Source organism: Nycticebus coucang, chromosome 8 (genome assembly GCF_027406575.1).
Source record: "Nycticebus coucang isolate mNycCou1 chromosome 8, mNycCou1.pri, whole genome shotgun sequence".
Taxonomy (NCBI): Eukaryota; Metazoa; Chordata; class Mammalia; order Primates; family Lorisidae; genus Nycticebus; species Nycticebus coucang.
The window spans coordinates 450,002-475,639 of NC_069787.1; the positions used below are offsets into that span (position 1 = coordinate 450,002).

Sequence of the window (25,638 nt, forward strand, 5' to 3'; positions counted from 1 at the left end):
CTAACAACCTCTGCTGCCCCAGATTCACCCTTCTTGCCTTCCAGGTCTGTACCAGATTTTTAAATTCTTCTTATGACATTTCTGGGAGTAGGGGTGGTGTGGTGGGGGGGCGAGCTGCATGCTCAGTTCACCCTCCACCTGACTTCCTGGCCTCCTGAGGTCACAGAGGGGCCCTTGGGCCAGTTCTGCAATGTCAAAGTCAGCCCATACAAGACCTTTATGTAGGTAAGGAGCAGGACAAGAGTCTGCCCTGCAAAGAAAACTGCACAAGCTCCTCCCAGCCTCTGGTCCCTCCCAGATTCCTGCCAGCCCCCCTGGCCTCAGGCACTTTGTCCTTAGCCCTCCCCAGGAGACTTGGAGACTCCTGAAAAAACAAATGCAAGTTCATCAAGAGTGTCTGTCCACTGTTCACAGCAACAGGCATGGCAAATGTCTGAGCTCAGTCTCACAGACCCAGGCCACCAGTTCATCACATACAAACAGTAGGCTTTGGCCTCCTCATCACGAGTGTGGTTTCCTGAGACATTAAATGAAGCGGACAAGAAGGACTTTGTTCATGAGGTCTCTTACAGATGCCAGAAACAGAAGCCCAACTCAAATCCCATAAAACAGCTCCACAGAGCTGGAAGGTTGCCAGGCTTGGTGGCTTACCCTTGTAATCCCAGTACTTGGGAGGCTGAGGCTGGTGGATTGCCTGAGCTCACGAGTTCGAGACCAGTCTGAGCCAGAGCAAGACCTTGTCTCTAAAAATAGCTGGGTGTTGTAGAGGGCTCCTGTAGTCCCAGCTACTTGGAAGGCTGAGATAAGAGAATTGCTTGAGCCCAAGAATTTGAAGTTGCTGTGAGCTATGATTCTACAGCACTCTACTGAGGGAGACAAAGTGAGACTCTGTCTCAAAAAACAAAAACAAACAAAAAAAGAACTGGAAGGTCTGAGGCTAGACTTCAGGCATGGCTGGATCCAGGAGAGTGTTGCCATTTTGCTCATGGGGTCACATGTTGGGCTGGGAGTCCACCGGGAGCCATGGCACAGACCACTGCTTGGGAATGCTGGCCCCTCTCTCCAATGAGGTATCTCCCTTCCAGAGCTTGGGATCACTCCTAACCCTGAAGCTAATCCTTTCCACCTGTCTGGGAACGTGGATTTCTTCGTGCTCAGAGACCAGGAGCGGAACAGGGCTCTTCAAGTGAGTACCCAGAACAGAGCCTGGCCCTGCACACAGCCTCCCTATCTCAGCTGTCACATGTCCCTTTACAGAAGAGGCACTATCCTCAGCTCACTCACTACAGAATAGTCAATGGCTCACCCCTTCCTAAAAGATCAGCTGGAAACCCCACCTTGCTCTCAGATGCCACACCGTTCCCATCCTACCCAGTCCCTCACCACTGTGCCTCCCTCTCCTTGGAGACCCTACTCTTTCTTCTCCAATGAGGGACTGGAGTCTTTCCTCCCCCCAAACCTGGCCCTAACTCCTGGCTGCTTCTACCCTCCTCTAAGACTCTGTCCTGAACCTCAGGCCATCCCCCATCCCAGCAGAGTGCCCCCCACCTCCCCAACCCCAAGCAGCTGCCTAGTGTCTTGTAAAGTCAGACCTTCTGCCAGTGAGATTTGGCAGGTGACATTTCCTTACCCCTGTTACAATAGGAAGTACACATTCGTGGCTCCAGGCTGGACACACCTGCCTTGAGCAGCGTTTGCTGCCTTAGGCAGGGATGTATACATCATGCCTGGAAGGTCCCAGGAGAAACCAGAAGTGACCCCAGACAGCTCAAACACAGAGATATCCACTCAGGGCCCATACAGAAGGGCGGGAGGGTGCAGAGCTGGCAGGGGCCTCTGAGCCCTCAGATCCTGGATAGCAGTGGGGTGGGGGTAGGGCGCAGTATAGGCCCCTTTGCCCCAGAGCAGGGGAGGCTACACCCCTCCCTCGTGCCAACCTGGGCTATCCTCCCAAGGAAGGGCTGGGGCCTGATGTAAGCCTTTGCAGGGCAGCACAGGAGGTGGAGGAAAGGTATGGCTGGCAGGCCAGCAGTGACCTTCAGACCAGCCTACGCAGACAGCAGAGCTCCATCCAACTCTGGGTTTCAAGAATGAACTTGTTTGTCAAAATACATGCACTCAGTTAAATTTAAAATTCAGATAAAATGATAAATCATCTTTTTGGTCTGTCCGATGCTGTGTGGGTCCAGAAGCCCATCTGACTGGGCATCCTGCACTTGGCCTGGGGCCTGCCTTGTGCTCCTGGAGGCCAATGGCTTCCCTGAGGGTCCTGCCCCAAGCCCAGCCCAGGCTCCCTTGCTCAGGGGCTGTCCCCAGGAGCAGCCCACTGCACAGGCATCTCCAGGGGACTGGTGGGTGGGCTGGACAGGAGCGGAAGCATGCACCCACCTGGCCTGATGCCCCCAGGAGCGTGAGCAGAAGAAGAGGATGCATGCATACGAGAAGATGACCTACTCCTCCAAGGTGTGGGCCAAGCACACCAGCCTGCATCAGGAGCTGCAGCAGGGGGAGGAGGCTGAGGACCAGGCCCAGCAGCAGCGCGCCGTGCAGGATGCCACTACCTGGAAGCTCACCTGGACCAGAGGTGCCGCACTGCCATGGCTGCCAACACGGGTGGGGCCTTGGGTGGTCATACCCCAAGCCCACAGATGTGGGAAGCTCCCTGTTTTCTGCAGTGCTTTCCACCCCCATACCATTCACCTGGCACAGATCGGAAGTGCTTGTCAAGTGCTTGGGAAAGGGTGGCCTTTTCTGTGTGACCCTTAACTTCCCATGGTCACCAAGGGAAATCTAAGAGCTTTCGAGTCACAGTACATTCGTGTCCCTTATTGGTGGCTCTGCTTTCCTTGTTTCACTTACCCAAGCTGAAAGTGAGTATAGTTCAGTGAGGTACCTGGAGAGAAGGAGAGAAACCACATTCACCTAGCTTTTATTACAGCATATTGTTATAATCGTTCTATTTTGTCAGTGTTGTTAATTTAGCCTGCCTTATTCATAAGTTAAACTCTAGCATAGGTTCGGTTTTCCTGTTCGTATGTACAGGAAACAACAGCATATACAGGGTACAGTGCTGTCCGAGATTTCAGGCACTCTCAGAGGCCTTGCTGTGTACCCTGAGAAGGCGAGACCCTGAGGTGGGGACCCTGCATTGCAGGTGCTCTGATCACTGATGGACATAGTGCACGGAGGCTGTACGATGGACAAACGTTGGCAGTTTAACTTTGTGATAAAAAGCATGGATCTGCAGCTAGGTTTTCCCAGTTCTGATCATCGCTTCAGTGTTTAATAGCTTTGTGGTCATAGCTGAGTTGCCCTAATGCTTGGTGCCTCAGTACTCAGTACCCAGTATCTCTTGGCTGATAACAGTACTGACTTGATGGATGTTGAGACTAGATGCGTTCATGCACTGAACACAGTAAGAGAGAACTGTGTGAGTGTACAAACTGTTATCTTTATCACTCAGTAGGAAATCTTAAGTCCCGAGTATATATTTATATTCTGCCACCCCAGATCATAAATATGACAGTCAGAAAGAAGCTGTAGGGAGAGTCCTGGGAGGCTGTGGGATCACAAGTGCACTAAGTGTGAATGTAGAGCATGAAAGGGCCTCAGCCTCCACCTCTGCCACCTGCACTGGCTGAAGCATTTTGTGTGCCCAGCCCAGCACCATGAAGCAGCATGGCACCTTTTTGTTTCCACACCCATCTTCCATTCCCAAGATGTAGGGAAGCGGCAGGTGGCAGGAGAGGCAGGCCCAGCAGGCTTGTGCCTGAGACTTGTCCTGGGGACCTGGACTCCCCGTCAGGAGCTGGGCCTCTGGGAGGGGCAGAGACATCCCCAAGGGCTTCTGGAGGAGGCCAAGCCAGGCCCTCTGCCAGGCACCTGGATTCTTCAAACAGCTCTTGCACCAATCCCACCAGGGCTCTTCTGGAAAGGAAAGGATTTGAGGGACAAGGCCAGAAAGCCCCATGGCTTTTGAGTGCTCCATGGTCAGGAAGCACCCACGAAGTTCCTCACTAGGGAGGTAGGGAGAGCATCCCATGGCCCTTGGCCCCAAGCTTGCTGCCCCTCTGATTGAGCTCCTGAAGTTTGTCCCAACGCCCACCTCAGGTTCCTCTCGCCTGTTTAAACCCTGGCAGTGGGGACTGCACTGCTGCCACACTGGGCCCTGCGTGGGGCAGAGCAACCCCAGTAGAGATGGCGATGCTCTGCCCAGGCCCAGGCAGAGAGCCTCTCTCTTGTTATGAAAACCAGCTGGAATTTCCAGGGTGGGGGTGTCCAGAGCCTCATTCCAAGTGAGAAGGGTGTGACAGCAAGAGAGGACCAGGTCAGACAGAGCAAGCACTTTCCACTGGCGGGACTCCAGCACAGAGAATGTGGAGACTGAGGGCCAGCACTGCCTCCAGGGTCCTGTAATTACCACTCAAGAGCCTGCGAGGACCCCTCTGCAGATTCGCAGAGTCCCTCCCTGTCCTGGGCCGGGCCTGGGCCTCTCACCCCCACTCACCTGCCTCCTCTTGTCGCAGAAAAGAAGGTGTTACCTGAGGACTTGGGCAGCTTCCTGAACCGCCAGCGCCAGCTGTTTCTCCTGCAGGTAGGCCCCCACGCCTCCTGTGTGAGGGTACCTGTTAAGCTGGCAGAGCCAGTGACTCCCACTCTGGTGGCCCCCAGTATGCCCTGGAGGTGAAGCAGAGTGAGATTCAGCAGCTGGAGATGGTGACAGAGAGGGAGGAGGCCAGGCTGGAGCAGGCGGAGAAGGCCCTGGAGAAGGACGCAGTCTTGTTTGACGAGTTCCTCAGGGAGAACGATCGCAGCTCTGTGCAGGCCTTACGGATGTGAGCCCATGGCCAGGGCGGCTCGCCTCTCGCCAGTGTCCCCTGGGCCTGTGCACACCCTGGCCCAGTCCCTGTGACTTCCCTGGAAGTGTCAGGGACTACCACAAGCCTGAGGGGTTGGGGGACTACAGCAGAAAACTTGACAGTGGTCTCCAACCTTCTCCCAGCCTCACCCAGCTCAGGGCCTGAGGACTGTGCTCACTCCCCATGAACAGTCCAGACTAAGCCCTGCCTCCACCCCACCCCAGGGCTGAAAAGGAGACCAAAGCCAAGGTGGAGAAGATCATTGAGTTCCGGGAACTCACCACTCAGATCATGAATATCAAAAGGTGAGGTCAGAGGGGTGCTGGCCCTGGGCTGGCCTGGCTCCTGTCCCTCTGAGTTACCTCATAGCCAAAGACAGCCCAGCACCATGCATACCTCTCTGGGACTTCAAGGTCCCAGAAGGCTATTGCCCATGGATGGGGAGACTGAGGCCAAGAGAGATTGGAGACTTTCCCAAGGCCACACCCCTGGGAGGGGGCCTGCTTGGCTGGAAAGCTTCCGGACTCCAGACTGCAAGAGGGGCAGAGTCCCTAGGGCAGAGAGGAGTTTGAGAACCACTAAGGGCTGCAACTCTGGTCCATACAAAATAGTGCCCTTATCCCACACTCAGCCTGTTCAGGAGCCCACCAGGGATGGGGAGGGCCTGACCGCTACCTTTCCCTTCCTGGGCAGTGAGATCTCCAAATTCGAAGACACTCTGCATCATTACAAGATCTATAAGGATTTCCTATACAAGTTGTCACCCAGGGAGTGGTTTGAAGAACAGGAGAAGAAATACTTGGCTCTCAAAAAGGCCAAGGAGGTCGTGGAGCCCCCCAAAGAGAACAGTGTTCTCTTGCCTGGGGACAAAAGTAGCAGAAAAGAGGATGCAGGATCCCAGGGTGAGCTGCCAGTGGCCCACCAAGACCCCAAGCCCAGCTCACGGGGGCTGTGCAGGCCTCCAGCCCACATGTGGCTTCTTCACACCTTCACAGATCCTGCTGGGCTCTGTGGGGGCATTTGCTTAGGGGAGAGGGCCAGCCCTCACCCTTGGGGCTGCTAGCACCCCTCTCCTCTGGGGCTGAGGGTGTGGCAACTGCATGAGTCCTGGGAAGCCCAAGCAGTGTCACCTAAAGCTTGGTTCCCCTCAGGCATTCTGGGACTCCTCCTTTGTTTTCTGTAGGACCAGGGATTAAGGGCAAGATACCCCACCTGGGGGCCAGAGGTAGGTGGCTGCTCCAGTATGGAGGGTGGCCCACACCCCAGACCAGGGTGCCTGGAAAATACTCCCCTGCTTCCTCCAGAAAGCCAGGGCAAAAAGAAGTCCTCAAAGTTTCTGCAAGGGATACGGCTGGGATCGGACTCGTTCAGTATCAACAATTCCCAGCAAAACAGCAGGAGAGGGTGAGTGGCCTTGGGGGTCTTAGAAGGGATGAGGCCCTGGGAAGGAGCACTCCGTGATGGCACTAGGTGTGATGAGGCAGCCATATCAAGGAGCGACAGCAGGTGGGTGAGGAGGCAGAGGGGACAGGTTGTGGGCAGGTTTCCAAGAGAAGGAAAGCAGGTAGGTTGAGCAGACTTAGATAGTTCATTGGTTTGGGTACCTTCAGGTCTCTGGGGTCCAGAGCTGCCCCCGGTCATCTGGTCCTGGCTCTGGGAGGATCAGGGCAGGGAGTAATGGTCCTGAGGATGAGTGTCCAATAAAGGGATAGAAGAGGCAGTTGGGGTATGGGCTGTCGTCTGAGTGGCCAGCATCTGAGAAGTGTGCTCCATGGTGAGTCACGGGCTGGTTTGCCCCAGGAAGGGTGATCCCTCCAGGCTCAGCAACCCCCCCACCCCACCTCCATCAAAGCATCAAAATATAAAAAAGTCAAAGACACATGTAAGTGCTACAGAGGGGAAGTGTCTGGTACGGTTCTAATGGCTTTTTCCTGATGACTAATACGAACACACTTCATCTTTGTTGGACATTGGATAGTCTCCTTTGTGAAGTGTCCAATTTTTACTGGATTATTGACCCTTTTCTTATGGTTTCCTATTAGTTCTTTATGTATTCTGGGTGCTAGCTCTTTGTGTGAGTGTAGTGCAAATATCTTCTAGTCTGTGCCTTGCCTTATTATGCCTTTAATATTGTCTTTTAGAGTAGGGATTTTTTTTTTTTGTAAGACAGAGTCTCACTCAGTGGGCCCGGGGTTGAGTGCTGTGGTGTCATAGCTCACAGCAACCTCAAACTCTTGGGCTCAAGCAATCCTCTTCCCTCAGCCTCCTGAGTAGCTGGGACTACAGAAGCCTGCCACAAAGCCCTGCTATTTTTAGCGATGAGGTCTCCCTCTTGCTCAGGCTGGTCTCTAACTCCTGAACTCAGGAAATCCACCCACCTCAGCCTCTCAGAGTGCTGGGATTACAGGTGTGAGCCACCATGCCTGGCTAAGAGTAGGAATTTTTAATTTTAATGAAGTCCAGTTTGCTAATCTTTTCTTTTATAGTTGGGATGTTTCATGCTCTGCTTAAGAAATCTTTGGAAACCCCAAAGTCACTGAAATGCTCTTTTTTTGGTGGGGGGAAGCCTTATCATCTTGAATGAGGGGAGGGAGGGGGATGGGAGAAGTAGGCCCCTGGGGCTGGAGGGGTCACTATGTCCTCTCCCTTCCTGGTGGCACCTCACTCTCCTCTGCAGGCCTGTATCTGCCCCTCATCCCTCCATCCTCCACCTTCCCTTCTCTACGACTGCTGGAGCCCCTCCTGTGGCTGGTCCTCACTTGTTCTTAAGCTCCACACCCATATGGGTGTCTTTACCCTCAACCTCTCATGTCCCAAATTGATACGTCTCCTGTTGGAAAAGGACCCAACTTCTCCAGGGTCCAAGCCATCTTCCATCCTGGAGCCTTGTGGAAGAGACCAGCCACCATCAGGCATTGGTGCAGGGCCGGGTACACACTGCTTGTTAATGCTAAACCCTGTGCTGCCCTGTGATCCCCAGTGTTGAACAGAGGTTCTAGGATATGCAGTGCTGGCCCTCAGCCCTGGAGCACCCAGTCAGGCAGGCCTATTGAGACGAGAGGTCTGGGCTCACACTGTCCTGGCCCCTCTACCTATTAGCCATGCTGACCATGGCTGAGTAAGGTTTGGCAGGTTGTGAGCTGCACCAAATGCTCAGCCAAGCGGGCAGGAAGGGCCTATCCCCCAATGCCAGGCCAGGCACCCTGACCTAGGCTATGTCCATCTGGAGCATAGATTCTTAGGAAGGCATTATGGGCTAGCAGTGCCCTGCTGGTGACCTTGAGGTCGCTGGCTCTCTGAGCTATGCATTCCTCATTTATAAAGGGTGTCACTGTGAGGCACAGACCTGGTGAGTGCTTCAGTTGTCATCACACCCCCTCCTCTGGGAAAAGCTCCCACAGGGCTCACACTTATGCCTCTCCACTTAAGGGGCATCAGGGCCTGGCATCTCCAAGGCCCCAGCCCAGGACCCTGGTGCACCTGCTTCTCAGCCAGAGAAGCTGCAGATCCTGGGCAGGCTGGGAGGGGCCCAAATAAATGTGTTTTGGAAATTGGTGGAGCTGAAGTCTCCATCCAGTGTGGCCTCCCAAGGCCCCACATTGCAAAGCCCACAAAGCTTTCTTTGTACCTCTGTGGTTAGATCTAGGAAAGGCCTTGCCCCATGAGGTCAGCTGGAGATGGCCTCAAGTATCTTTGACAGTTGTGAGGGACCATCAAGGACTGGTGCCAAGACTGACTCTAAGTGGGGAAAGTAGCTCTCAAAAAAGGATTCGGGAGGGCAGTCACAAAGGCAAAGGCGGTGGTGAGGTACAGCCAGCCCCTAGAGAACAACGGGCAAAAGGTGCTGATAGGACAGGAGCAGAGTGACCTCTGGTGGGGGACAGGATAGCCGTGGGCAGGCCCCATGAGCCAAGCTTTATGCCAGCTGGAGGGAGACAAGCCTACTGGATGTTGAAACTACCACCTGGCTTCAGTGCCAAGAGCTGGGGGCAGGTGGCCCCCAGGTGAGGATTCTGGGGCCACCCTCTGGGCAACGTGTGGGCAGGAGAAAAGGATTGACCTGACGGGTTGGGGAGAGACTCGCCAGAGCCTCCTCTCTGCCACTCCCCGCTGCCGCCTGCCCAGACTGGTCCCCAAGCGCTGATGCAGCGGTCTCTTTGCAGGTCGAACTCTCTCGTCCCCCAGCAAGAGGACAGCGACAGCGACGGGGAGGTCAGTGGTCCGATTTCAGGCCAGGCTGCGACAGCCGACCCTCCCTTGCCCCCAAGCCCAATATGGTCCCCACCCCCGCACCGCCCAGCCCTCCTCCATCCCACCTCTCCCCCACCCCTGCCCCGCCCTCTTCTCCCCTCCTCCCCTTACCGTCTTCTTTTTCGCCCCGCCCCTTCCCTCCCCCTCCCTCCCCTCCCCCAGCCCTCCCCTCTCCCTCCCCTCCCCCGGCTTGCTCGGCTCTGCACTGCCAGCCCCCCAGCCCCTGGCCGAGCACGGCTCCCGCCCGCCCCGCCGACTGGGCTCGGTTGCAGGAGCTGGAGCTCTACTTCACGGAGCCCCAGCAGCTCCTGGACGTCTTCACGGAGCTGGAGGAGCAGAACCTGTCACTGATCCAGAACACGCAGGAAATGGAGGAGACCTTGGAAGACCTGGGCCGCAGCTTGAAAAACACCAAGATCCGCATGTAGGTCCCGCGCGCGGGCCAGCCCGGGTGGAGGCGTGTCCCCGTGGACAGGGTGGGGCCTCAGGGCCGCCCCCGAGCGCAGCCCGCCGAGGACGCCGCCCCCCGTTCCCTAGGGCAGCAGCAAGGGTCTGGGTAGGAAGGTGGGCGGCCGGTGCGCTGGAGGACCTGGGCGTGGTGAGTTGTGCGGTCACACTTGTCCTATGGGGGTGGGGGGTGGGCTCTGGGGAAGGGGCCTGGAGGAAGGGAAGGCAGCTTGGAGGAGAGGCGGCTGGGCTTGTCAAGCCAGCATGGTGGCCAGGGCCCTGGGAAGACCTTGGGGGAATCCAGTTCAGGCCAGAGGGGCAGAGGAGAAGGCAGGCAGCTGCCCAGAGCTCACCTGGAGCCCATCTGAGGATGTTAATGGCCCCTCCTGCTGGGTGGGCACCAGCCATCCCCAGTCTCTCCACTGCACAGGTACCCACCTCCTGGGCCCAGGAGGGCAGGGCTGGGGGTGGGGAGGCACTGTCTGGAGCAGTGGTTCTCAACCTTCCTAATGCCCAGGACCCTTTAATACAGTCCCTCATGTTGTGGTGACTCCCAACCATGAAATTATTCCTCCCAACATGAGGAACTGTATCAAAGGGTCGTGGCATTAGGAAGATTGAGAACCACTGGCTAGAAGACAGTCAGGTGAGGCCTGTCTAGAGCAGGGAATTATCTGTTCACTCCTCAGCACTGACTGAGCTTCTCTTCTGGGTCAGGCCTGGGCGTCAGCCCTGGAAGGAGCTTGTAGTGGGTGACAGCAGATGCACAAACAGGTTCACAGATTGGACTTGCAGCCAGTGACATGTGCTAGAAGGAAAATACATTGAACCATTTGTGAAAAGGGCAGAAATGGAGGGTGACAGCAGATGGGAAGGGACAGGAAAGGCTTCCAGGAGAAAATATCATGTGATCCAGAACCTTCCTGCTGGTTGGGAAAGGTAACAAGTACAAAGGTGAGAGTCTGCCGAGCCTTCAGTGTCCTAAGGGGAAGCCATGCTCCTTACTACCCATGTCCTGTTGGTCCAACATGGCTGGGAGTCTCCAGAATGATTTGAAATGGATTTGAAACCATCAGCACTCAGGCAAGATTATTTTCCCAGGAAAGCTTGAAGGTGTCAGAGAGACAGAGAGATAATCTGGGAGAGCCAGGAAGCCTCTCGATTCCCAGAGAATCTGGCAAGAAGACAGGCCCCTCACCCAACATATGCACATATACACACATCTCATAGGAGACCCAGGGTGATGTGGGTAGCTGGCCTTTGCCAGCTGAGCCATCCCTGAGAGCTCCAACACTTTGTTTCTAGGGAAGTCACAGCCCACATGCATTTAACTTCCATGAATTCAAACAGCCTTTCTCAGAAAAAGACAAAATATAATTTCTTAAAAATATAAAACAAAAAGATAATCCTAATAGGCCTGTATCTGTTACAGAAATTGAATCAGTAATTAATAACTTTCCAAAAGGGAAAAAGCCCTTAGCCTAGAAGTATTCTAGGCTGGTGAATTCTACAAAATTTTCAAGAAAGACATTATACCAATTCTGTACAATCTTTTTCAGAAGCTAAGCAGAGGGAATACTTCCTAGCTCATTCTACGAGGCCAGCAAGACCCTAATACCAAAACCAGAAAAAGATATTACAAGGAAGGAAAAAGCCAGAACAGTATCTCCATCCACACTAATACAAAAACCCTTTTCAAAATATTAGCAAATTGAATCCAACAATGTGTAAAAAGAACTCTCTGCCATAACCAAGTGAGATTTATCCCAGGTATGCAAGGCTGGTTCAGCATCTGAAAATTAATTAATCCATCATTATCAACAAGCTAAAGAAGAAAAGTCACACCATGATAATAAAGAAAACGTACTTAACAAAATCCAATACCCATTCATATAAAAACTTAACAAACTGGGCCTAGAAGTGAATTTCTTCAATTTGATAGATAACATGGACAAAAAACAAACAAACAAACAAAAAACTACAGCTAACATCATACTTAGGGGTGAAAAACTAGATTTCCCACTGAGATCAGAAACATAGCAAAATGTCTCTTTTAACCACTCCTTTTCAACACTGTACTAGAAGTCCTAATGAATGCAATAAGGAAAAAGGGAAATAAAATGTATACAGACTGGGATGGAAGAAATAAAACTGTCTTTATTTGTAGATGACATGATAATCTGTATAGCTAATCCAAAAACAACAAAAAACTTCTAAAATAAGCTATTTTAGCAAATTTGCAGGATATAAGATTAAGATACAAAAGTCAATTGCTTTGCCATATGCTAGCAATGAAGAAGTGGCATTTGAAATTAAAAACACAGTACCATTTACATGAGCACTCAAAAAAACGAAGTAGGTATCTAACTAAATATGTACCAGCTCTAGATGAGGAAAACTACAAAATTCTGATGAAATCAAATAATAACTAAATAAACAGATAATGGATGATCATGGATAGGAAGACTCGATTTTGTCAAGAGGTTAGTTCTTCCCAGTTCTGTTTGTAGATTCAATACCATCTAATTAGAATCCAAGAAATTATTTTGTGAGTATTGACAAAAACTTACTTCAAAAGTTTATATGGAATCGCTTCTCGGCCTTTTGGCTAAGATTAAGTGTAGTATCTGTTCTTATCAGTTTAATACTGATATGTCCTCTATCCAAGGGCAATATATTAAATGGATTTTTGGAGCAAGGAGTTGGAATAGGAGCTTGCCCCATCCACTCCATGCATCGACCTGGTATTGCAGTGCCTCCGGGAACGGTGCACCCCTTCTCATAAAAAAAAAAGTTTATATGGAGAAACAAAAGATCCAGAATAGCCAACACAGCACCAAAGAACAAGAAAATGAGAGGATTGACACTACCAACCTCAAGACTTACTAAAATTATAATAAGAAAGATAGTAATTAAATTGGTGAAAGAATAGTCAAATAAATTAATGGAACAGAATAGAGAGCCCAGCAATTGACCCACATAAATATGATCAATTGATCTTTGACAAAGGAGCAAAGGTAAAACGGTGGGGCAAGCACCTTCCTGGGCCTCTCAAGTAGCTGAGACTACAGACTTGTACCACTACACCCAGCTAATTTTTTTTTAATTTTATTTTTTATAGGGACAGGGTCTCATTGTGTTGCCGAGACTAGTCTTGAACTCCTGGCCCCCCCATGATCCTCCCAACTTGGTCTCCCAAAGTTCTGGGATTACATGTGTGAGCCATCACACCAGCTCCTCCTGTTCTATTTTTTGGAAGAAGTTAAGAAGGATCGGTGCTAATTCTTCAAATGTTTGGTAGAAGTCCCCTATGAAGCCATGTGGTCCTGGGCTTTTCTTCATTGGGTGTTTTTTGATTACTACTACAATCTCCCTATTTGTTATTGGCCTGTTTATATTTTTGTATCTTCTTGATTCAATCTTGGTACAACAGTTTGAATGTTTCTAAGAATTCATCTATTTTCAGTTGTCCAGTATTTTCTTATGATCATTTTTATTTCTGTGGCATCAATTTTAATGTCACTTCTTTAACTTCTGATTTTATTTAAACCTTTTTTTCCGTTTTTTTTGTGATATTTTTTAACATAAAGCTTATTTTATCTGATGTAAGTATAGATACCCCTGCTCTCTCTCTTAGTTACTATTTTCATGGAATATCTTCCTCTAGTCCTTCACTTTTCACCTATGCATTTTCTTGAATCTAAGGTGAGTCACTTGTAGACCATTTATAGTTGGGTCTGAAATCTGTCTAGCCACTCTGTGTCTTTTGATTGAGGAGTTTGGTTCATTTACATTTAAAGTAATAATTGATAGTTAAGGACTTACTGTTGCCATTTTGTTGACTATTTTCTGCCTTTTAGTTCTCTTGTTCCTCGACTTCTCCCCTGGTATCTTTTTGGTTTGATGACTTATTGCAGTGATATGCTTTGATTCTTTTTTTATCATTTATCGATCTACTGTGTTTTTAAAGTTATCGTAAGACTTGCATTGAGTATCTTACAGTTACAAGTTTATTACAAGCTGATAACAACATCAATCACATACAGGTACTATACTTACTCACCCCTACTTTATGCTATTGATTTCGTATTTGACTGTTTATTATTTTATTTTATTTTATTTTTGAGACAGAGTCTCAAGCTGTTGCCTTGGGTGGAGTGCCGTGGCATCACAACTCACAGCAACCTTGAACTCTTGTACTTAAGCGATTCTTTTGCCTCAGCCTCCCAAATAGCTGGGACTACAGGCGCCCATCACAATGCCTGGCTATTTTTTTTTTTTTTCGTTGTAGTTGTCATTGTTGGGCAGGCCCAGGGTGGATTCAAACCTGCCAGCTCTGGTGTATGTGGCTGACGCCCTAGCCGCTGAGCTACAGGTGCCAAGTCCATATTTGACTTTTTAATATTGTATATCCACAAACAACTGTTTGAGATTATAGTTATTCTTTTTGTTTTCCTTTTATTAAGTCATATACACATAGATCATGAATACATTTATGCGTATGTGGAGTACAATGTGATGATTTTTTTATACAATTTGGAGTGCTTACATCAAACTAAATAATATAGCTTTTGCCTCATTTACTTGATGATTGTCTTAAGACATTTATATTCTATATTTGATAGATTTGACTTGTACCCTTGCAATATGCTCCATAGGTGTGGTCCCACCATCAAACCTCCCCCCTCCTCTTCCTTACCCCTCCATTTCTCTCCTTCATCCTGGGCTATAGTTGTGATCTATCTTTCATAGGAAAGTGTGAGTAAACATAAATTGGTTTCATGAAAGTACTGAGTACATTGGATACTTTTTCTTTCATTCTTGAGATACTTTACTAAGGAGAATATGTTCCAGCTCCATCCATGTAAACATAAAAGAGGTAAAGTCTCCATCTTTTTTTAAGGCTGCATAGTATTCCATGGTAAACATATACCACAATTTATTAATCCATTCATGGGTCAATGGGCACTTGGGCTTCTTCCATGACTTGGCAATTATGAATTGAGCTGCAATGAATAATCTGGTGCAAATACCTTTTTTGCAAAGTGATTTTTGGTCTTTTGGATATATACCTAGTAGAGAAATTGCAGGATCAAACGGCAGGTCAGTTTTTAGATCCCTGAATGGTCTCCAAACTTCTTTCCAAAAGGAATGTATTATTTTGCATTCCCACCAGCAGTGCAGAAGTGTTCCCTTTTCTCCACATCCATGCCAACATCTGTAGTGTTGGGATTTTGTTACGTGGCTTACTCTTACAGGAGTTAGATGATATTTCAAAGTGGTTTTGATTTGCATTTCTCTGATGATTAAAGATGATGAGCATTTTTTCATGTGTCTGTAGACCATGTACTTGTCTTCTTTGGAAAAGCTTCTGTTCAAGTCTCTTGCCCACAATGTAATGGGATCACTTGTTCTTTTCTTATTAGTAAGTTTGAGTTCTCTGTGGATTCTGGTTATCAGACCTTTATCAGAAACATAACCTGCAAATATCCTCTCCCATTCTGAGGGCTGTCTACTTGCTTTACTTACTGTGTTCTTGGCAGTGCAGAAGCTTTTTAGTTGGATCATACTAAATACCTTAATACCTTTGTCTTTTAAATTTTATACTGGGGTTAAAAGTGATTTGTCTACCACCATTACAATATTACAATATTCTGTCTTTGTCTGTATGTTTACCTTTACCACTGAGATTTATACTTTTTTTTTTTTTTTTTTGAGACAGTGTCTCACTATGTTGCCCTGGTTAGAGTGCCATGGCATCACAGCTCATAGCAACCTCCAACTCTTGGGCTTAAGCAGTTCTCTTGCCTCAGTCTCCCAAGTAGCTGGGACTACAGGCGCCCGACACAACGCCCGGCTATTTTTTGGTTGCATTTTTCATTGTTGCTTAGCAGGCTTGGGCTGGGCTTGAACCTGACAGCCTTGGTGTATGCGGCTGGCACCCTACTCACTGAGCTACGGGAGCTGAGCCGAGATTTATACTTTCATGTGCTTTTGTGTTAATATTTAACAGCTTTTTGTTTCACTGTATAGAACTCCCTTTAGCACTTCTTATAGGGCAGGCCTAGTGGGTGAAGAATTCCTTGAGGTTTTGTTTATCTGGAGAATTCTTTATCTCTTCTTTATTTTTAAAGGATAGTTTTGCTGGGTATAGTCTTCTTAGCCATGTTTTTTGTTTTTTCTTTTAGTGTTTTGAATGTATCATCCCACTTTTTCCTGGTCTGCAATATTTTTGCTGAGAAATCTACAGGTTGTCTTATGAAAATTTCTTTGTATGTGATGTGTTGCTTTTCTCTTAATCTTTTCAAAATTCTTTATCTTTGACTTTTGACAATCGCAGACCTCTTAGGTTCTACCTATTTGGCAATCTTTAGGCTTCATGAATATGGATGTCCATTTTCCTCCCCAGACTCTGGAATTTTTCATCCATTATTTCTTTAAATAAGCTATCTTGATTATTTGGTATATATATGTATATTTACTTATAAATATATATATGTATATTTATCGATATATGTAAATATATATATTTATACATATATTATACATATATTTATATTAAATATTTAAATAAATATATTAAATTAATACATATATTATATTTATAAATATATATGTATATTTATCGATGTAAATATATCGATAAATATACATATATATTTATATGTATAGAAGAAATTAAGACCTAGTCTTTGATAGATTAGCAGGGTGACTGGAGTTTACAATAATCTATATATTTAAAAATATCTAGAAGAGAATAATTCAAATGTTGATGGATATCCAGTTACACTGATTTGATCCTTGAAAATTATATGAATATATTAAATCATATGTATTCTGAAAATATGTACAACTATTATGTATCAATAAAAATTAAAATTAAAGACTAAGCTTTCTTATGACTGAGTGCAGTGGGTCATGCCTGTAATCCTAGCACTCTGTAAGGCCAAGGTGAGCTGATTGCTTGAGTTCAGGAGTTGACACCAGTCTGAGCAAGAACGAGACCACATCTCTACTAAAAATAGAAAAATTAGCAGGGCATTATGGTGGGCACCTATAGTCCCACCTACTCAGGTGGCTGAGGCAAGATGATCACCTGAACCCAAGAGTTTGAGGTTGCTGTGAGTTAGGCTAATGCCATGGCACTCTAACCTGGTAAATAAGAGTGAGACTCTGTCTCAAAAAAAAAAAAAAAAAAAAAATTAGGCTTTCTGCCCTTTCTCTCTTCTTGAGCCCTCATAATGTATACATTGTTTCACTTGATGGTGTTCCTAAGTCCCATAGGCTTTCTTCTCTTTTTCATTTTTTCCCTCTTTTGTTACTCTAATTTCATATGACTTGTCTTGAGTTTACTGAATCTTTCTTATGCATCATCTAGTCTGCTGTTAAAGCTGTCTACTGAATTTTTCAATGTTGCATTCTTCAGGTCTAGGATTTTTTTGTGTGTGTGGTTTCTATTTCTTTGTTGAATTTATTACTTTGTTCCCACATTGTTTTCCTGATTTTGTTGTTATTTATCTATATTTTCTTATAATTCACTGAGCTTCTATAAGACAGTTATTTTGAATTCCTTGCCAGGCAGTGAGCACATCCCTATTTCTTTATAGCTGGCTGTTGCGGAGTTTCATTATATTCCTTTCGCGGCGTCATGTTTCCCTGATTCTTCGTGATCCTTGTGACCGTGCATAGGTGTCTGAGCATTTGAAGAAGTACATACCTTTCCCAGTCTTTACAGACTGGTTTCAGCAGGAAAAGACCTTCACCAGGCAGCTCAGCCAGAGATTCTGCTTAGCTAGTGAGATCGGTGGGCAGTGCCTGCTGCTAGGGTCCATGGTGGGTGGGGCCTGCTGTGTGAATCTGCACACTGGAGGCTGTGAGCCCCAAACCCCAGGTATTCCATCCATGCCAGTTTCACCAGTACTCTGGGTGAGGTAAGACACAAGTGGGGGTCTTAGGCACCCCTGCAGAATGTAGAGTTCTGCTCGGGAATGTAGAGTTCCACCTTTCTCTTTCCTTCCCGCAGAGGAGATACTGCAGGCCAACAGGACCTCTCGCAGCCCGCAGAGGTGATACAGGCAAAGTAAAACTGTCCTTACTTTCTTTAATGTGGCTTTTTCAGTTTTTGTGTTCCGCTGGGGGGAGCTCTTACAAAGCTCATCCATGCATGGTTGTCAAACTAGTGTTTCTGTGGGGGGCATAAGAGCCAAGGACCTCCTGTCCCACCATGTTGCTGGTATCATTCTTCTGGTCGTGTCATTTATTTATTTATTTATTTATTTATTTATTTATTTTGAGACAGAGCATCAAGCTGTTGCCCTGGGTAGAGTGTCTTGGCATCACAGCTCACAGCAACCTCAAACTCCTGGGCATAAGCGATTCTCTTGCCTCAGCCTTCCAAGTAGCTGGGACTATAGGCGCCTGCCACAACGCCCAGCTATTTTTTGGTTGTAGTTTTCATTGTTGTTTGGTAGGTCTCAGCTGGATTTGAACCCACCAGCTCTGGTATAGGTGGTTGGTGCCTTAGCTGCTTGAGCTATAGGCGCCGGGCCTGGTTGTGTCTTTAAATCCTTTTCTAGCTATAGGCTCCCTCTCCTTCCTGTTTTCTCTTTGCAGTCTATTTGTCAAAGAAACTAGGTCTTTTTTCCAGGATGAATTTGAAGTACTTCTTAGACCTTATGTGCACTCACACCCCCCAGGAATCTTAAAATGCACTTTCTGATTTGACAGGCCTGACGCTATTTCTGAAAACCTTACAGGTGATGCCCAGGCTGGTCCCAGGACCAACTCTGAGCAGCATGCCCCTCTGCCTGTTTCTCATGAATCAGTGGTAGAAATCTAGTTTGAGGAGAAAAGATTGTGACCCAAGGATTTTAAACTTAAAGATAAATAGTAGGAGAAAAAAAATATCTTTTCTCTAAATAACTAGGGGGCAGGGAATAAGAATGCACAAAGAAACCCGTTTATATCCTAGAAGATGAGGGAGGAGAGGTAGAAGCCACATAGCCCAGCCACAGTATCACACTTACCGGTTAAGGCAATGAGAGTGAAGACTCAGAACCACTGTTAAAAATGAGGTAAAGCAGAACACAGTCACTGTCTGTCCTAGGAAGTGCTCACCATTGTTTTCCCAGGTGAGCGACCACTGCCCTAGTTAACAGGGAGCAGGGGAAGCTGCTCATGGTTGGGCTCTCTGGCCACTCACCTCTGAACATCAGCCCTGGTGAGCTGACCAGACCATTTCAGAACCCTGGGCGTGGCCTTCTGACCTCCACCATTGGCCCCAGAGCTGAGGGAGTAGGTAACAGTCTATACCCCTGTGGCTGATGAGTCCACTCCTGATGGGCCAAGGAGCAGCAGCCTGCAGGACTTTGTGAAGACAGAGAAAATGCCAGTAGGTGCTGTCAGTAAGGGGGACGCCTGATGGAAATCACTGGAGGACGGCAGCTGTGGGCCTCCCTGGCACTACTGGCAGACTCTGACTGACATCCATGACTTCTTCATCCATGACCTCACTCTGACGAGGACCTGCGTGCAGCTGCCAGCACTTGGTGGACCCATGCCAGTGTTAAGAGCTGGGATTTCTACGCAGGAGACTCAGTGTGAGCTGGTTAGCTTCTATACTATGCGAGTGAAGATGCCTTAAAATGTATTATTTCATATAAAAGTGAAACGTGGCAGCTCTACTCCTAAATAGAGTAGAGAATTGAAAGCATGTCCTCACAAAATCTACATATTCATAGTGGCCTTTTTCTCAAGAGGCTTAAGGTGGAAACAACCACATGTCTGTCAGCGGAGGAATGGATCAAGACTGTGCTCCATCTGTACAATGGAAGATTATTCAGCAGTAAGAATGAAGTTCTGATACACGCTGCCTGACACACAGACCTTGAAAATATTACATTGGGTGAAAGCAGCCAGTAACAAAAGGCACATGCTATATGATTCTATTATCATAAAATGTCCAGGACAGAAAGTAAACCTGTGGTTTCCTCTGGCCAAGGGGGAGAGAGGGCAATGGAGCGTGAATGCTAATGGGCACAGGGTGATGAAAACATTCTAAATTTACATTATGGTTATGGTTGTATAACTATGGGAATGTATTGAAAACTACTAAATCGTATTTTGTTACTTTCATCGTATGTGAATTATACCTCAATAAAGCTGCTATTTTTAAATGTTTTAAATGTTAATTATTAAAGACTGCTGTATTCTGCCAGTAGTTTGATCTCCTGGGAGTGCAGACACTTGGCACTCACTAGCCGTCAGCCCTTGGGATGGCTGGCAGGGTCAGCTCTGTGCGGACGGACATGCTCAGGGAAGCGCTTTGCCAGGAGCCATGCTGAGTGGGCTTGCTGGTCCCCCATGCAGGGACAAGGAGATCAACCAGCTGAAGCAGTGGATGACCACGATGATGATGTCCATCACTAAGGAGGAGGAAACAGCTGCTGAGCTGGAGCTCAAATCCCGAGTCTTTAACTATGGCGAGTACAAGGGTGTTCAGCAGGTAGGTGGGAAGCGAGGTGACCACAGGTCCCTGGTAGAGGAGGTGGTGGGACCTGCTGGAGGGCAGGGAAGGGCACACGATTGCTCTGCAGCTGCCGGGGTGCCCCCACCTGCCATCCAGGCCTTGGGCAACCAGGGAGCACCAGCTGGAGAAGCCACTCGTGTATCGACACCTTTGGCAGCTCAGGTGCACCCATACCTCATTCTTTCATTCAACAAATGTGTCTGCCTCTTAAGCACATATATGTAGTGCTGTATCTAGCAAGGTGACCCTGAAGGGGGGAAGAGGTGTGTGTCCAAGCCAGGCTGGGAGAGTGAGAAAACTCTGAGGGATGAGAAGTCCAGTGGTATTCCTGGCTGAGCCCACTGACAGTGTGCTTGGGGCTGCCATGTGCATGGGCCAGCTTCCTGTCTCATTTGAACACTGTCGAGTGTCACCTGTACCAGGCACTGAGCAAGGTATGTGGGCACTTGCTGTGCCCCCAGTAGGCTGGGTCCGTCTGCTGCTCATCACTCCCCCTTGCACACACCCATGTACAGGGCCTTTTACCTGTTTTCCAAATGTCAGAACAAGCTCAGAGGGCAACGCGACCCTTGGGGGAGCAAGGACCAGCACAGGGCTTGCTGCAGAAGCTGGGAGCAGGGTGAGACACAGGTGTGAATCCCAGTGGGGGCTGGAGCCAAGACAGTCCTATACCCCAAGTTCTGTTCAACCTGTGTTTCTAGAGCTCCCCTGTGTGCAGGGCAGACTCTTGGGGGTAAGCATGCCACAGCTGAAGGCACGGGTCTGAGTAAACATGGGGTCCGGGCACAGGCCACTGCTGGAGGCCCCCTCCTCCACAGGACAAGCTGCTAGAGAGCCTGAACCTCAAGGTGCTGGACGTGTACCAGCACTGCACCGGCACCCGTCAGGATGCCAACCTGGGCACCGTGCAGATGCTGACCATCATTGAGCACCAGCTGGATGAGCTGCTGGAGAACCTGGAGCACGTACCCCAGGGCAAGATTGAGCAGGCTGAGAAGGCCAAGGACAAGGAGCGGCGTTCGAGGTGAGCTCCGGCCTGCCCACTGGAGAGGCTGCTGTCCCGCTACAAAGCTCTGCCCTCAGAGGGCTCCTCAACCAGACAAACAGGCTCCTGGTGCTCCATGCTATAAGCAATGGAAGTCAGGGTCTTGAGGCGACATCAAATTGGCTGGAAGGAGCATCTGGGGAAGGAGGGGGTGACAGTGACCAATGATGTGGTCAGGAGTCTTAGGGGACAGGGTCAGTGAGGGTATGGTCAGCATGGCCTGGACCTTGAGGGCAAGGAACAATGGTGAGGGGCCTTAAGGAGGGGACAGACAGGGCCAGGTGGAGCTTGGTTAGACTCTTCCCTTTCAGGCTGGGTTAGAGGGGCCAGAGCCCTGGGGAGGGGAGGCTCAGCTGCAGCAGTGTGTGCAGGAGAGGTGAGGAGAGGTGTGTGCAGGGGTGCTGAGGCCCAGGGAGTCCCCAGGAACTCAAGAGGTGATTGATGAGGCGGGTGGCATGAGCTACTGTCTGGACGCTAGGTGGGACGCAGGAGATGGGTGCTCCTGGTTTCCCTGGTCCCACGGTCTGCTGGTTCACTCACCTGTACAGGGCCCTGAAGCCCTTGTAATGCCCAGCTGTCTTCTTCCAGAGTATAGGGCCTTCTCCTTTGTGTCCCTGTTACCCTGATTAGAGGGGGACTGGGCAAAGGTCCTATAACCGTAACTACAAACAGGAGGAAGATGAGAAGGGGATGCAGCAGGGCCTCCCAGGCCCCGCCATTTCTTAAAGCTGTCTCTTGCCACCAGACTTCGGGAAGAGAAGGCCAAGATACAAAAGATGCTGCAGGAAGAGCGTCTGCAGCGTGCTCAAGCCCGGGCCCGGGCCAAGATCAAGATGAAGGTGGGCAGGATTGCCTGGGGGACAGGGGTGGGTGGATGGGTGGGGGTCCTAAGAGAAAGCACAGCAGACTAAGGAGCTGAGGTCCCGCAGCCCAAGACCCCGAGACTGCCCTTTGTAGCAATGTCACTGGGGTGCTGAGGGAGCAGTCTGTCCTCCCTTGAGCCACCAGCCTGAGGCCTGAGACAAGGTCTCCTGCCTGCACACAAGCTCCCAGGCGCACACTGGCCTGGCTCTGCTCAACACAGCACAGCAGCTTGACCCCATGTCTCACCACCCACTTACACTTATCGCCTGTCACGGGGTCCTCCTCCTGCTGTGTCCTGTGACTTCAGCCCATGGCAAATGGGCTGGCCTTGCTACAGAAAGCATGGTCCCTAAAACAGACCTGGAGTTGAACATAGCCCCCAACCGACTGGTGAGGCTGGGGTCCTGTTGGTGGGATAGGTCACCATCCCCGTGGTGTCACCTGGGGAGGGGCAGACACTGCAGGGTCTCCTCCACGACCCACAGCCCAGGAAATGGGCTCACTCCAGGTAGCCGGATATTTCCCAATTTCTGGGACCCCAGCTCCCCAACATCTAAGAGGTGGTGCACCATGAACCAGGCTTGGTAAATGCTAGGCAGACTCACACTCCTCGTCATTTCAGGGTAACTTGCTCTCAGCCCGCCAGGCTGACCTGGGATGAACAAGAGCTGACTGGAGCTGACTGAGCCTATTCTCAGCCTGGGGATGGGGTGCAGGCATCAGCACATGCGTGTGCACCCAGATGCTGCCAAGGGTGTGAATCGCAGGCTCACTGAGTTCATTTCCTCACAGAGAGGCAGGAGACTGGTGTGCCGCTCCCAGCCCCCAGCCCTCAAAACGAAGGCGGTGTCTGCACACACGCAGATGGACAAGGACAAGGAAGAGATGCTGTTTTTCTTCACCTAAACCCCACAGAGCCACGAGATTGGTTGAGGCTTAGTGAAGACATAGCAGAGGAGGCAGAGGGCCTGGGCTGGGTCGTGAGTGGACAGCCCGGGCCACTCGGTCCCCTTATGTGCCCTCTGCACTCACCTGAAATAAACCCTTGTCTCCTTGGTGTCCTGACAGCCTGTTTTAGGAAGCAGCCCACCCGCTGACCAAATCTCAGAGGCAGTCTTTGTCATCACTAGCCCTAAGCAGATGCCCGAGGGGTGAAACACGGCCTTGGTACTCATCTGGAATAGCTGTTTTGCAGCTTGGTGCCTGTAGTACAATGGTTACGGTGCCAGCCACATACACCAAGGATGGTGGGTTTGGGCCAACTAAACAACTGAACAACAACAAAAAAATAGTTGGGGGTGGCACCTGTGGCTCAAAGGAGTAGGGGGCCGGCCCCACATACCAAGGGTGGCAGGTTCAAACCTGGCCCTGACCAAACTGCAACAAAAGAATAGCCGGGCATTGTGGTGGGTGCCTGTAGTCCCAGCTACTAGGAAGGCTGAGGCAAGAGAATCGCTTAAGCCCAGGAGTTGGAGGTTGCTGTGAGCTGTGACGCCACGGCACTTTACCCAGGACCATATAGTGAGACTGTCTCAAAAAACAAAACAAGAAAACCCCAGCTATTTCGGGAGAGACAAATGCCAGCTCTACATTGGGATACAGTGTGGGGTCAGCCCAGTGCCAAGACAAAAGAAAAACAGCAAACTGGGCAGATGGAAGGGTTGTAAATAGAAGGGAGAAAAATTACTTCTACACCACATACACAATACATTGAATTAAGCCATGATGAAATCTTTGGTGCATTGTCTGTAAAGAAGCACTTACCCATCGCCAACAGGGAGCCTCAGTGCCCAAAAAACAGCAGCCAGTCTCCGTGCCTGGTGGTAGTACTCACGGTGCGTGTGGAAGGAAGGCACAGCCCGGAGCAGTGTTTCACACCTATAATCCTAGCACCCTGGGAGGTTCACTTGGGCTAACAAGTTCGAGACTAACCAAAGTGAGAGTGAGATCTCATCTCTACCCAAGGCGGGTATAGCTGGGCATGATGGCGGGTGCCTGCAGTTCCAGGAGGGAGGCTGAGGGAGAAGGATCACTTGAGCCCAAGAGTTTGAGGTTGCTGTGAGCTATGACTCCATGGCGCACTATCAAGGTGACAGAGTGAGACTCTGTCTTAAAACAAAGGAAAAAAAAAAAAAACCATGGCCTGGGCAAAGCCTCCTCCCTGGAGATGGTGTGGTAGAGCCATGACCACTGGCCGGCAGCCCTGCTAGGATCCTATGGAGGGAGGCGGCCTACCACGTGGGCAAGTTCAGCCCCTGAACTTTAGTCTGTGATACAGCACAGCGGTCAGAGGAAAGAGCCACTAACAGATGGGATAAGCAGCACCTGGTGCATGGCACACAGAGCCAGACAGAGAGAGGGCTCACACTCAAACTTTGTGTCATTCCCAGAAGTCAGAGTCCCCAAATTCAAGGAACAAAATCAAAACACAGAATCTGGAGGATTCCAAGTCTGAGAACCCAAATAGCATCCAAATAAACATACTTCAAAAGGCACAAGGCAAAAAAAGCATTTGAGTACCCATTGTCTACTCTGTTAACTAACAAATGTGTGCGGGTTTCAGTGGTGTCTGCTTTTGGAAGACAGGCCTTCCTCACGTGGATGTATTAGGTATACATCTTCAACAGTAAAAACATACACAAACCAGAAGTAACCCTGCACATAATTTATAAAATCCACAACATTACTTTATAAACTACTGTCAAATTATTAACATTTATACCCAAATACAGAATCTTTAAAATTTAAGTTTTAAATTTACCACCCCGACTCTGAGCTATAGCTGCGCTCTAGGGGGCTTGTAGGGACCGCCCAGCTAGCTGCCTGCCTTCTCTACCACATGTGGACTAGAATTTGGTTTCACTGCAGCAGTGGGACCACTTTGCCCTATGATGTGACAAAACCGACCTGCCCACAAATACCACCCAATGTGGTGGGAACTGACCTGATATACGAGCTCTCAGAAATGTAGAATGGGTGTTCTAGGCTCAGGAAAATGTTGAAACACTGAAGCTGAAAGGCTCAGCCTAGTTTTACAACAGACAGAGTTGTATTTGACCAAGAGCCCATGATCTCCTTCTGAAGTCTTTTTTTTTTTTTTAATCCAACAAGTGTGTTATGCTCCTTAGACTCACAGACTCAGGAGAAGGACCACAATGTGCATAGCCTGTGGGGAGGCAATGTCAGCGGCAGCCCAAATTGTTTCCTCCCAGGACTGAAGGAAACATTTTTGGTAAATGTACCCGAAAGTCTCTAAAGAACTAGGCTAGTCTTCTGATGAAAAACCAAGTGGGGTCTCCCCAGGCCCACAACCCACAGTCATTCAAGTCTCAGGAACACAGAGTCTATAACATGGCCCTCTGGTCTCCACAGGCAGGGGTTGGTTGTCTCTGCAGGTCCCGCAGGTTGATAGTGCTTCGTGGGAACTGTGTGGCCCCAGGCCTGGCAGCGTCTCCAGCTGTGGGAAGCACCTCCTGCAAGACCGAGAGCCCAGTGAGCAGAGGGGGAGGTGGAGCAGGCAGCTGGCAGAACCAGTGGCAGGATACTTCTCTTCATCAAAATGAGTATTTTCTCTCATCTGTAATCCCAGCACTCTGGGAGGCCAAGGCAGGTAGACTGCCTAAGCTCAGAAGTTCAAGACCATT

General features: G+C 49.2%; 2 protein-coding genes and 1 non-coding gene across 11 annotated transcripts in view; 2 read left to right on the forward strand and 1 right to left on the reverse strand.

Moving 5' to 3' along the window:
- Positions 1 to 24,505, forward strand: part of CFAP100 (cilia and flagella associated protein 100) — a 47,851-nt gene extending 23,346 nt beyond the window's left edge. For 4 of the 7 annotated variants that reach the window (XM_053598506.1, XM_053598507.1, XM_053598509.1 and 1 more), the window contains 14 exons: positions 1,086 to 1,186; positions 2,407 to 2,584; positions 4,527 to 4,594; positions 4,672 to 4,835; positions 5,084 to 5,164; positions 5,553 to 5,761; positions 6,043 to 6,084; positions 6,164 to 6,263; positions 9,023 to 9,071; positions 9,383 to 9,534; positions 19,926 to 20,061; positions 20,904 to 21,109; positions 21,876 to 21,969; positions 22,787 to 24,505. In XM_053598506.1, the coding sequence (XP_053454481.1) occupies positions 1,086 to 1,186; positions 2,407 to 2,584; positions 4,527 to 4,594; positions 4,672 to 4,835; positions 5,084 to 5,164; positions 5,553 to 5,761; positions 6,043 to 6,084; positions 6,164 to 6,263; positions 9,023 to 9,071; positions 9,383 to 9,534; positions 19,926 to 20,061; positions 20,904 to 21,109; positions 21,876 to 21,969; positions 22,787 to 22,900 (1,694 nt within the window). In that variant the 3' untranslated portion in view covers positions 22,901 to 24,505. Of the gene's footprint in view, positions 1 to 1,085; positions 1,187 to 2,406; positions 2,585 to 4,526; positions 4,595 to 4,671; positions 4,836 to 5,083; positions 5,165 to 5,552; positions 5,762 to 6,042; positions 6,085 to 6,163; positions 6,264 to 9,022; positions 9,072 to 9,382; positions 9,535 to 19,925; positions 20,062 to 20,600; positions 21,110 to 21,875; positions 21,970 to 22,786 lie in introns of those variants that run through there. The other 3 variants (XM_053598508.1, XM_053598511.1, XM_053598512.1) reach the window with 3 other exon arrangements.
- Positions 12,146 to 12,335, forward strand: LOC128593061 (U2 spliceosomal RNA). Its single transcript, XR_008382238.1, has one exon. It is a non-coding gene; the product is annotated as a U2 spliceosomal RNA (small nuclear RNA).
- Positions 24,506 to 24,652: 147 nt separating the features above from the next.
- The window catches only part of ZXDC (ZXD family zinc finger C), a 48,500-nt gene continuing 47,514 nt past the window's right edge, over positions 24,653 to 25,638 (reverse strand). For 2 of the 3 annotated variants that reach the window (XM_053598496.1, XM_053598495.1), the window contains one exon: positions 24,653 to 25,467. In XM_053598496.1, the coding sequence (XP_053454471.1) occupies positions 25,339 to 25,467 (129 nt within the window). In that variant the 3' untranslated portion in view covers positions 24,653 to 25,338. The remainder of the gene's footprint in view (positions 25,468 to 25,638) is intronic. The other variant, XM_053598497.1, reaches the window with a different exon arrangement.